Here is a 12,494-nt window from a genome sequence, read left to right as displayed (position 1 = left end):
GTTATTTTCACTCTCTCTTTCTCAGATGGACCAGTTGTCACTGAGGAAGAGTTGACGTCTCTTCCTCTGGTGAAAGTGGTTCCTGACGGTCATTATACATCCACTAATCTCAACACTATAGTCCGCATGATGAGAGGCCTGCTGGAACAGAAAGTTCCTCTGCAAGAGTTTGAGGTACAGAAAATATTTCATTGTACTATACAAGTGTAGAACATCTGTATTTTTTATATTAGAACATTTCATTCACTTACACGAAATTTTGAATGCCAGTATTAATTTGGAATGAATGTAGCTTTTGATGCTAATATGGATACAAACCCCACATTTTAATTTGTAAATATGTGTTTTCTTTTAAAGAACCTTCAGAATTTGCGCCCCTTGGATGAATGTCTGATTGGTCAGACTAAAGAGAACAAGAAGAAAAACCGATACAAGAACATCATTCCATGTGAGTTAGGAAAAACACTGATGTATAAACAATGCGTGTTTCTCTGACCTTTTGTATGTTAATTTCCACAATTTCCAAAATTGATTTCCACTATTTCCCTGTTTATCTCTGTGAAGCTGCTTTGACACAATCAGTATTATATAAAGTGCTATTGACTATTGAATCTCTCTTCTTCTTGATTCAGTCGACACAACCAGGGTCATGCTGGGGAAGGATGGCGGCTACATCAATGCCAACTTCATCAAGATGCCGGTGAAAGACGAGAACTTCCTGTACATCGCATGCCAGGGGCCGCTGCCCACCACGCTGGGAGACTTCTGGCAAATGGTTTGGGAGCAGAAGTCCAACGTGATCGCCATGATGACACAGGAAGTGGAGGGGGGGAAGGTGAAATGTCAGAGGTACTGGCCCGACACGCCTCGCTCGCCCGAGATGGTGAGCGACCGGCTGCAGATCACACTGGTTAAAGATCAGCACCTGGACAACTTCGTCATCCGCCTAATAGAAGTCAAAGACATCCAGGTGAGAGTCAGTTATATAGTCATATTTTACAATTTTATCCAAAGCGACTTACAGTGCATTCAGTTTTTATCAGTATGTGCGTACCCTGGGAATTGAACCCACAACCTTTTGCGCTGCTAACGCAATGCTCTACCACTAAGCCAAAGAAACACATATCTCATATCTCTATAAAAAAAATCTGCATGTGTATTTTTCTCTTGCAGACTAATGAGATCCAGAGAGTCACTCATCTGAACTACACAGGCTGGCCTGACCATGGAACACCGACTCAACCGGAACAGCTCCTGACATTCATTTCCTACATGAGACACGTCCACCAATCAGGGCCCATCATCACCCACTGCAGTGCAGGGATTGGCCGATCAGGAACGCTCATCTGCATAGACGTGGTTCTTGGCCTCATCAGTAAAGATGTAGATGTAAGTGGTAAAATAATATTGGTATCTGTTTATGGCAACACTTTAGAATAACTAAATAAATGGCAAAAGTTAATAAAATGGATGGAAATGCTGAAAGCACCTTTAAGCAGTATAATATAATGATAACAAAATTATCTAACATACATGTTTACATTAAATTACATTAATGCATTTAGCAGAAGCTTTTATCCGAAGCGACTTACGATGCATTCAGGCTATACATCTTTTTTATTGTTTTAATCAATATTTGTGTTCCCTGGGAAATGAACCCATGAGTTTTTGTGCTGCTAACACAATGCTCTACCACTGAGCCACAGGAACTACTTGTGATGATTGAGGTTATATGTAATAATCACACATTTCCTCTCATTAGTTTGACGTATCAGATGTGGTCCGTACCATGAGACTCCAGAGGCAGGGCATGGTGCAAACAGAGGTAACTGCTTTATAATGATGCATTTAAATGAAGGTTATTTTTGCTGCTTTTTTGTGAGTAACATTTGCTTTTTTTTCTCTCCAGGAACAATATATTTTCTGCTACCAGGTCATCTTGTATGTGCTCAGATGTTTGCAGGCTGAAGAGAAACTCTCCGGATAAAGCGAGGACCTCAGTGCCTTTCTGCTCTTCTGATAGGCTCGAGAGATCAGCTGAAAATATCATCACAATGTTTTCCTATCAGGGGCTTTGACCTCGTCAGAACAAATGTGTCTTATTATGTTTTTGAACGTCAGTGACATGTACAAATCTTGCAGAATTTTGTGTATTCTTATCGCTTACATTCTTGACCGTTGGCTGCTACTTCTTTTATAATTTATCCCTTTTTTTTTTTTGGTAAAAACTGTTTTTATAGATTCCTTAAAGATTTTTGATCAAATAAAAAAAGAAATTAATTCATATATTTTTTTTGTGGTACAAAATGATTCTTGTGTATTTTAAACAAAATGATGGTGGAAATATTGCCTTGACAGAATACAGACAGTATTTGCTTTGTAAATCTTTTAGAAATCACTGAGTGTCCAGTGGTGATGGAAGAAATTTAAAGTGTTATATTTAGTGTGATATTTATCTTATGAAATCTGTTGATATGTTTTAAAGCTGTTACATACTGGACAATTTGCAATTTGTAAATAAAAGAATATCATGCCTTTAATGGTTTTCTCTAATCATTGTATTTTTGCCATTTCTGCAACTGTGATGAATGATGTGCAAGTTATTTATTATTTATTCAAATTATGTGTCTTTTCATGTTATTTGGATGCAACCAGGTTTTACTTGGTTTGATATAAAAATTGCCTATTAAGTTCATATTTATCAGTGCTCCCTTTTTTTTTTCTTTTTATATTATTTTACATATTAGACTATAAAATGACTCGGGAGTCGATGTTTTCATCAGAAATATAAAATACTACTTTTTAAAATCGGACGCTGCAGAAACTCGCAACTCAACCAACCAGCAGCAAAACAATATAAAAGGTTGTTTTTTTTTCAGTTAGACTAATATACGTAGTGTAACAAAAAAATATTTAAACCGATGAAAAAAAAAATGGGTCTCCTGCAGTACCTCTGATGTCCAGTGGACGAAACGAACCATGTCGAATATTTGAATCAAACGATTCACCATATGATTCACTGTTTCGAAGCGCTTTAAATACCACACGCTGAGGACGCCTGCGTGGAACATACTAATTCTAATTAAGAAAACTATTTAGAAAGGTTTGAATGCTTACAGGGACGCAGCACCTGTAAATAACGTTATACTGATTCGAAACAAATGATTCACAACGTATTCGAAGCTTGACGAAATAACGTTACCAGAAGTGACGCGTCTGAAAACCGGAATGTCCTTTCAGTCTTTCCGTATTTTGAAGGCAGCATGGCGACCTCCTCATGAGCCACGCTGTTGCTCGGATAATCAAATAAACGTTTATATTTGACGCCTAGATTTAGAAGAAAAAAAAAATGTCGGGTCGTCACAATAACAAGTTACCGACGAACCTTCCACAGTTGCAAAATTTGATCAAGAGGGATCCGAAGTCCTACACAGAGGAGGTAAATAAACTATATAGATTTGTCAACTAACTAGCATTGTCGCTAGTTAACTAAATAATTTCGTGATATTACATCTTGATTAAACTTACCCTAACGTTACTAGAAGTCTTTTATTTCCAGTAAGTAATAGTGTCACATTCTTTTTAATTTCGCTAGTGTTTATTCACTATACTAACGTTACTCAAATAGTGGCACCATCAAGTAAGTATTCTGTTATTATAGATAATAAACACCGATGGGTTCTGCAGTTAATTTAATCAGCGATTGATTTCCTACTAGCTACTTGTTAATTCTACAGAATAAAGATCTTAACCTTTGGTCCATATAATCTAAATGATCTTAATTTTATGTTATTCCAGTTTTTGCAACAGTATCGTCACTATCAGTCAAATGTGGAGATCTTTAAACATCAGCCTGACAAATCCAACAAAGACCTGGCAGAGCTGGTCATGTTCCTGGCTCAGGTATGGAGGTGTTTCCATGGTCTTGTATTTCAGTGTGTTTCGACTGTTGTTGTGTTATTGACTGCCTGTGATTTTGTCGTCAGGTTGGACACTGTTACTTAGAGGAGCTGTCCGATTTCCCACAGCAGCTGACTGATCTGCTCTTAAACCATCATACGGTGCTGGAGCCAGATCTCAGGATGGTGCGAATAACATCATTTTTTTAAAATCTTTAATGACATTCAGTTCAGTTAGTGTTTAGAGTTTACTAGGTATAAACTCCAAGATACTCTGTCTTTCAGGGAAGACAATGTTCTTTATGTTTAAAGATCTGTTTTCTTCTTTCAGACGTTTTGTAAAGCTCTCATCCTCTTGAGGAACAAAGATCTGATCAGTCCCACCAGTCTTCTGGGACTGTTCTTTGAGCTGCTGCGCTGTCATGACAAACTTTTGCGCAAGGTCTGTTATTAATGTTGCAATGCTGTTTTCAAGTTATGAATTTCAATTATTGCAAAACTTACTGCTAAAAAAATTGTCCTCTGTCTCCTCAGACTTTATATACCCATATTGTGACTGATATTAAAAATATCAATGCCAAGCACAAGAACAACAAAATGAACACGGTGAGTCACTTGGACATACTATTCATTTTTTCATTCAAGTCACATAATTGAAGGACTGTAGCATTTCATAATTTACCCTTTATTAATTGTTTACTGACATAAAGACTCACTGCTCTTGTATTTCCTTTGGGGCTCAGACCTTGCAGAACTTCATGTACACCATGCTGAGGGATTCAAACCCCACTGCTGCCAAGATCTCTCTAGATGTAATGGTTGAGCTTTACAAAAGAAACATCTGGTGAGTCCTTGAACAGATGTGTCTTTATAACATAAAATGATGCCATTAGGTGTGATCCGCACTCACTCTGTTTTCTGTTCTCACTCAACCTACCAGGAATGACACCAAAACCGTGAACGTCATCACCACGGCTTGTTTCTCCAAAGTCACAAAGGTTTCGTTTTTTGGCTTTATATGAATCTCCAGCATTGAAATATTAGTTAAGGACAAGTTATTTATTTATCATACACTATATTATAAATTTGTTAATAAATCTCATCTCCTCTCAGATCCTTGTCGCTGGATTGAAGTTCTTCCTGGGAAAAGATGAAGATGAAAAAAGAGACAGTGATTCAGAATCTGAGGTACTTATTCAGCAAGGATGCATTATATGATCAGAAGTAACAGTAAAGGCAACAATCTTACACAATATTTCTATTTCAAATAAATACTGTTCTTTTGAACTTTCTGTTCATCAGATAATCTTTTATGTATCGTGGTTTTCCACAGTATTAAGCAGCACGAGTGTTTTGATAATAAGAGATGTTACTTGAGCAAATCAGTATATTAGAATGATTTCTGAAGGATCATGTGACACTGAAGACTGGAGGAATGGTGCTGAAAATTCAGCTTCACATCACAGAAAGAAATTATATTTTAAAATGTATCCAAATAGATAATTTTTTTTTAACATTATAATATTTTACAGTATTGTTGTTTTTAGCCTTGATGTTCATAAGAGACTTCTTTCAAAACATTGTAATATCTTACTAACCCCAAACTTGTGAATTGTAGTCTACTTTAAATATTAAATATTATTATTATTAGTTTTAAAAATCATTCAAAGTGATATGTTTTTCCTCTGCAGGACGAAGGGCCAACGACCAGAGATCTAATGGTCCGATATTCAACCGGAAAAAAAACGTCCAAAAACAAGAAGAAACTAGAGAAAGCCATGAAAGTCCTCAAGGTTAAATCTGGTGTTTCATAATCAGCTAATCAGTGTTTTGTTTGTTCGTTTCCGAGTCATTTTAGATGCTATTTTAGTTTTCATTTCAATATTTTCATTTTAATCTGTTGTGTTTTGATATTTTCATATATTTGTTTTTATTTCAGCTTTAGTTTTAGTTATTTTAGTACATCAAGATGATTTTATTTTATTTCAGTTAGACTATATATGTAGCCAGGGACTGGTTCTGGAATTCATGGTGGCTTTCGTTGGCCAAGGCCCGCCCATGAGGCCGTTTGACTGACGTTTCAAACAACCAATCACAGTTTGTTTCGTTTATCGTCATGTGGCGACGAAATGTCACCACAATAACAGACCAGTGTGTAAAACTCCCGGACATATTTTAAATATTCTATGCCGCAAACTTTAAATATTTCACATACTTTTGAAAATCCAGCGTTTAGTTGATCCTGATAAGCATTCGTCGTCACAGTTGTAAACACGGCAGCTTTCTTATTTCGTGAGGGGGTTTGGTGTCACGGTATCTTTGTTTCCAGGAGGAACGTTAAAGAACGCGACACACATGTGTCGTGGAAATCCTGTAGAATTCAACCAATCAGATGACGACTTAGACACTCCTGAAGTGTTTCCACTTTTGTGTCCAATATGCATCAGACATTTAGCATACGGTCCGTGGGTGTGAGTGTGAGCGCGTCTGAGGCTGAGACTAGACTTTGTGTGACCCTGGGGTGTATTTGTAGCAACAGCCTTTTTTATGCCAAAAAGTAAAGATAATGTTTCATGAATATATTTTGTACATTTTTCTACTGTAAATAAATTAAAACATCATTTTTTATTAGTAATATGCATTGCTAAGAACTTCATTTGGACAACTTTAAAGGCCTTTTCCCTCAGTATTTAGATTTTTTTGCACCCTCAGATTCTAGATTTTCAAATAGTTGGAGCTCGGCCAAATATTGTCAGTTCCTAATAAACCATACATCAATGGAAAGATTATGTATTCATCTTTTATATGAGATGTGTAAATTGTAATTTTGAAAATTCAAATCTTATGACTGATTTTGAGGTCCATGGTCACATTCTCTTTGACGTAATAAAAGTTTAAATTCATTATAATAATCCTTGTTAATTTCACTGCTAAATTTCATTTTCTTTTCTCAGAAACATAAAAAGAAGAAAAAAGTGGAGGTTTTTAATTTCTCCGCCATCCACTTGATTCACGACCCTCAAGGTAAGAGCACCCTTTCACACCGAGAGAGAGAGAGCACAAAAACGTGGAATGATGATGATGCAATGAAGAGGTGAAATATCTGGTAACTGAAAGCTTGCAGGTTCAGCCACACAAGGGTTGATCCTTAAACTGTCACTGTGAAGCACTTTCTATGAAAGCACCTAGATTAGAAACGAATATCTGTGTGGTTCAGATTTTGCAGAGAAGCTCCTGAAGCAGCTGGAGAGTTCAAACGAGCGTTTTGAAGTGAAGATCATGATGATGGAGCTCATCTCTAGACTTGTGGGAATTCATGAGGTCATTAATAAGTGAATTTTATTCTACTTGTGCATTTTAGAATTTAATCTTTTCCCATTAGTTACTTTAACCTGTTTTTTCTTCTGTTTTACAGCTTTTCCTCTTTAATTTCTATCCATTTGTCCAGCGCTTCCTTCAGCCCCATCAGAGAGGTAAACACTCTGATCTTCATGAAACACTTACCCGAGTCGTAATGTGTTTTTGAATGTCTCTTATGTAATATTCATCCATATCTTTAGAGGCTGTTTATGATCTCTTCATGTTAATTCATTCATTTTCTTTCAGAGGTCACCAAAATTCTGTTGTGTGCCGCCCAGGCGTCGCATCAGCTGGTCCCTCCTGAGGTAAGAACTGATCGTGAGGACTTTATAATAATTTATACATAAAAAAAAAAAAAAGAAGGATAATGCTTTTATTCTGCAAAGATGCATGCAATTGATCAAAAGTGAGAAAGCAGCACTGATAATAATAAGAAATGTTTCTTGAGCAGCAAATCAGCATATTAGAATGATTTCTGAAGGATCATGTGACTCTGAAGACTGGAGTAATGATGATGGAAATTCAGCTTTGAAATCACAGGAATAAATGACATTTTAAAATCTATTCAAATAGAAAAGTTATTTTACATTGTAATAATATTTCACAACATTACTGTTTTTTTTTCTCTGTTTTTTATCGTAAGAGCATAGGAGACTTCTTTCAAAAGCATTAAGAAAATCTAACTGACCCTAAAATTTTAATAATTGCAAGTTAAGTTTAAATAATAAATAAATCCCTGTTCCGTCTACAGATCATTGAGCCCGTCATCAAGACCATCGCCAATAACTTTGTAACGGACAGAAATTCAGGAGAGGCCATGACAGTTGGGTAGGCGCAGTGGAAATCCGACTCAAATACAAAGAAACGGGAAATTACATAATGCAAAATACTGTAATTTGCTCCTCTCATGATAGCTCTCTCTTGTTCATCCTCATCTCACAGAATCAACGCCATAAAAGAATTGGTTGCCCGCTGTCCTCTCTCGATGTCAGAAGATCTGCTTCAAGATCTGGCGCAGTACAAATCTCACAAAGATAAAAGTATGCCGTTTGTTATCATTATTGATCATTGTCTGTTCATTACATGCAGCTATTTAGTATAAAATTATGATATAAGCATAGAGTTTGCTTTGAATATTGTCTTTATCTTCCAGATGTTGTGATGTCTGCCAGAGGTCTTATCCAGCTGTTCAGAGATCTCAATCCACACATGCTACACAGAAGAGACCGGGTGAGAAGCCTAAAACATTACATTATAGAAATATACATATGTCTTGAATAAATGGCATAAAAATATATCAGGTTTCACTAAAATATTAAGCGGGACTGCTGCTTTCAACATAGATAATAAGAAATGTTTCTTGAGCGGTGGATCAACATATTAAAATGATTTCTGAAGGATCATGTGACACTGGAGACTGGAGCAATGATGCTGAAAAATTCAGCTTTGCATCACAGGAATAAATTACATTTGAAAATGTATTAACATAGAAAACATTTATTTTAAATTGTAATAATATTTCACAATATTGCAGTATTGCAGGTAATAAATAAATGCAGCCTTGACGAGACTAAAAACATTTTGTCATTAAACTTTGCAGACCCCAGTCTTTTGTACGGTTGAGTACATTCAGATATTCACATTTATTTTGTTATCAGGGGAAGCCCACAGAATCCTCCAAGGAGGCCAAAATCCAGAACTACGGAGAACTGGAGGCCAAAGACTACATCCCTGGAGCTGAGGTGCTGGAAGTAAAGGAAAACGTAGATGAAGAAGAAGATGAAGGTATGTGAAAAGCTGTATTAACATTAGCTTATTATTGCAAAGAGTATAATGTGATTTTATGACACATTGAAATCTCTGACCATCTCTTTCTAATAGAAGGCTGGGAGAGCGCCAGCATGAGTGAGGATGATGATGATGGCGAGTGGGTGAACGTCCATCACTCCTCTGATGAAGATCAAACAGAAGTGGTGAGGATCTTTGACTTAAGCACATGATTTGATTGTAATGGTGGAAAACGGTGCAGATGAACCCACTTTGTGTTTTTGAATGTAAGGCTGAGAAATTACAGAATATTCCAGAGGACGAGCGCAAAGCTAAAGCTGCGGCGGTCAGCACCAGTCGACTCCTCACGCAGGACGACTTCAAGAAGATCCGCATCGCTCAGATGGCCAAAGAGGTCAGCTCTGCCCCCGGAAAGGGACAGAAGAGGAAGAACGTGGAAAGTGACGAAGAGGGGGAGAGGTAGGATGTGTCGAGGTTTCCTTACTGAAAGGATTTTAGAAACGTTCTCATCTGTAAAAATATGAGAATAATAAAATGAATTGAACCATGATAGAATGTTTTTTCTTCAGGGGCGAGTTGCTTAGTCTAAGAGACATTGAGCGTCTTCACAAGAAACCCAAATCTGACAAAGAAACACGGCTGGCAACAGCCATGGTGAGTCTGGAAATGATAATTTTTTTTTTTTTTACCTGAAATTCTGAGATATTTGTGTGCGTGCTTGCTAAAGTTTGAGGATCAGTATTTTATTTTATTTTCAGTAAAGAGTGACAGTTAATACCTTTTATAATGTTACAAAGATTTCGGTTACAAACAAAAGTTGTTTTTTTGTTAGTTTTTTTTTTACTTTCCACAAAACTATTGAGCATCACAACTGTAAAGAATGTTTCAGCAAATATTAGAAAAATTTCTAAAGGATCATATGGCACTGAAGACTGGAGAAAAGATGCTAAAACATTCTGATTTGCTATCATAGGAATCATATTCTATTGCTATCATATTCAAGTAGAAAATATAAAAAGTTAAATAATTTGTAAAAAAGAAAAACTAATTTGTAATTTCACAACATTACTGTTAGTGTTTTTACTGTATTCTTAGCTCAAGTAATTCAAAAGTCTCTTTCAAAAACATAAAAATAAAAAAATCTTACTGACCACAAACTTTTAGAAAAAAAAAACATGGTTAATTAGGATCGGACAATATTCGGCCAAGAAACAACTATTTGAAAATCTGCAATCAGAGGGTGCAAAAAAAATCTAAAAACTGCCTTTAAAGTTGTCCAAATGGAACATGATCTTTACTTAATATCCTAATGATTTTTTGGCATTAAAGAAAAATCGATAATTTTGACCCATACAATATTTTTTTTGGCTATTGCTAAAAATATACCCCAGCGACTTAAGATTGGTTTTGTGGTCCAGAGTCACACACACACACACACACATATAGCCTATGTATGCATGTTGAAAGAAGAAAACGCATATTATTTTTTTTAACAACTCATATTAATGAAAAACAAGATTAAAAGTTAAACTGTTTACAATTTCTATATTTGACATTTTTCGTTCTCAGGCTGGGCGGACAGATAGGAAAGAGTTTGTTAAAAAGAGGAGTAAGCTAAACCCGTTCGCCAGCACCAGTAACAAAGAGAAGAAACGAAAAAAGAACTTCATCATGATGAGACACAGTCAGGATGTGAGGACCAAAGGCAAACGCTCCTTCAGAGATAAACAGGTGAGCCCTGCTGCTGCTTTCACATCTGGATGACCTTTAGACGGAATTAATCTGTGCAATTTTTCATGAAACCTCAGTTTGTGTGTTGTATTTGGGTATCTGCAGTATTTCTTATTAATAGTGATTTTCCCTCTCTCATTTTCCTCTCAGATCGCATTAAGAGATGCACTCTTGAAGAAGAGAAAACACAAGTAATTCTGTCCTGTGACGGACTGGAGCTGATTTGATCTGTGCGGACCGTTCTGTGTACAGGAAGACAATATTCAGACCTCCCGGATGTGTTGATTTTTCATGTTTAATAAACCAATTAAACATTCGAAACGCTGTTGCCATTTTTTTTTGTATTCAAGCTTCAAATAGTCCATTGGACAAACTGCACTCTTAATAATATAACTGAAGCATGAACTAACAATGAAACAATACTTCTACAGCATTTGGTTTCATATTTTGTCATCTAATACAATAATGTTTTATGTGTCCAGATATTTTGGAACCACTGTATATGATAAAAATGTCAACAAAAAAAAATCATCTAACCAATATTTGAGAGGAATAAACGTCCTCCCACATATTTCCAGCTGTGCTATATGATCCCTTCTATTTGCATCTCTATTGTCTAGTGTCATGCCAAACACACACATATATATCATTAGTGACAGCTGTGTAGTGCGTCTACAACACTTCGGCAGAGATTTGCTTTCATCTGGATAGTCTGGAAATTTGCTTTAAAGGTGAAGATACAGGTTGGAAAACTGCCCTTCCTTTGTTGGAGCTGAAGCTTCTTAAATGTAATTATTTTCTAGTAATAATAACCACAACAAATCTCAGCCTTGACTTGTGATCAGTAGAGATCAGAATGAGCTTAGGAAATACTAGTGTGTACTGAAAGCAATTGGCTTTTTTAAAGTTTTAATCTTGTTAAATTATACTTTGCCGGAAATAGGGAGACTGGTGTTAGTTGTTACATGGACATTAAAAGTTTCAAGAGTAATATTTGCCAACTAAAGGTCAGCGTTTTATGTAAATAATTTTCAAGCACACGCCATTTTAGTTAATGTGTTAGCAGTGATGTTTTTGTGTGTTTTTTGAATAAAATCAATTTATCTCTGACACTGTCAGCTGTTTCCATGCCAGGTGTAGCCATAGATCACTGTAGCAAGTTTCTGTTTGTTTTTCATATTCCATCAAATCATCCTCCATCACCTTCAAAGGACTACCTTCCATATGTATTTGCTTCCGAAAACTCCAGTGCTCTGACAATAGTGAGTGGAACTACTTGTTCCGAGCCCCAGCCTACACCAAATAGAGGCACTAGCAGCACCCATGGTGCTTTAATTATTATAATTTTTGTTAATAATAATTATTTCTTATGTTTATATATATATATATATATATATATATATATATATATATATATATATATATATATATATATATATATATATATTCCTTCCTGTTTCATTCTATCTATCTATATATATATATAATAACAATGTGCAGGACAAAATACTGAAACGTTTGAAATCTGAAATAAGAAACTTAAAGATCATCTTGCACTACAATAAAAAACAAAACAAACAAAAATGACATTTTTTTTTAAATATATATAATGCTTATATTTTCCTAATTGTGTGGCATTCATGGTAAATTGCATTTTTCTTTGCCACAAAATCCCCAATTACTTCCGCACACCTTCTCCTATGGGTCAACCTAGGA

General features: G+C 35.8%; 2 protein-coding genes across 5 annotated transcripts in view; both read left to right on the top strand.

The window, feature by feature from the left end:
• The window catches only part of LOC127941830 (tyrosine-protein phosphatase non-receptor type 13), a 66,279-nt gene extending 63,739 nt beyond the window's left edge, over positions 1–2,540 (top strand). For all 3 annotated transcript variants that reach the window (XM_052537273.1, XM_052537274.1, XM_052537272.1), the window contains 6 exons: positions 26–174; positions 358–448; positions 633–970; positions 1,174–1,389; positions 1,763–1,825; positions 1,910–2,540. In XM_052537273.1, the coding sequence (XP_052393233.1) occupies positions 26–174; positions 358–448; positions 633–970; positions 1,174–1,389; positions 1,763–1,825; positions 1,910–1,987 (935 nt within the window). In that variant the 3' untranslated portion in view covers positions 1,988–2,540. The remainder of the gene's footprint in view (positions 1–25; positions 175–357; positions 449–632; positions 971–1,173; positions 1,390–1,762; positions 1,826–1,909) is intronic.
• A 686-nt stretch (positions 2,541–3,226) lies between these two features.
• On the top strand, positions 3,227–11,099 carry sdad1 (SDA1 domain containing 1). 2 transcript variants are annotated; one of them, XM_052537733.1, is made up of 22 exons: positions 3,227–3,439; positions 3,799–3,903; positions 3,987–4,085; positions 4,231–4,341; positions 4,434–4,505; positions 4,643–4,743; positions 4,840–4,897; positions 5,013–5,087; positions 5,591–5,692; positions 6,854–6,923; positions 7,117–7,220; positions 7,315–7,372; positions 7,506–7,564; positions 8,011–8,087; positions 8,202–8,299; positions 8,413–8,489; positions 8,918–9,044; positions 9,144–9,232; positions 9,319–9,506; positions 9,617–9,701; positions 10,617–10,778; positions 10,929–11,099. In XM_052537733.1, exons 1-22 carry the CDS (start codon positions 3,350–3,352, stop codon positions 10,971–10,973), a joined length of 2,052 nt encoding a protein of 683 aa, XP_052393693.1. In that variant the 5' UTR covers positions 3,227–3,349; the 3' UTR covers positions 10,974–11,099. The 2 variants fall into 2 exon arrangements, with proteins under 2 accessions (XP_052393693.1, XP_052393692.1); XM_052537732.1 differs by having other exon boundaries at positions 3,228–3,439; positions 9,141–9,232.
• The last annotated feature ends 1,395 nt before the right edge of the window (positions 11,100–12,494 follow it).

This window comes from Carassius gibelio, chromosome A21, assembly GCF_023724105.1.
Source record: "Carassius gibelio isolate Cgi1373 ecotype wild population from Czech Republic chromosome A21, carGib1.2-hapl.c, whole genome shotgun sequence".
Taxonomy (NCBI): Eukaryota; Metazoa; Chordata; class Actinopteri; order Cypriniformes; family Cyprinidae; genus Carassius; species Carassius gibelio.
The sequence above is the reverse complement of the archived record's forward strand: the minus strand, read 5'-3'. Positions and strand labels throughout refer to the sequence as shown.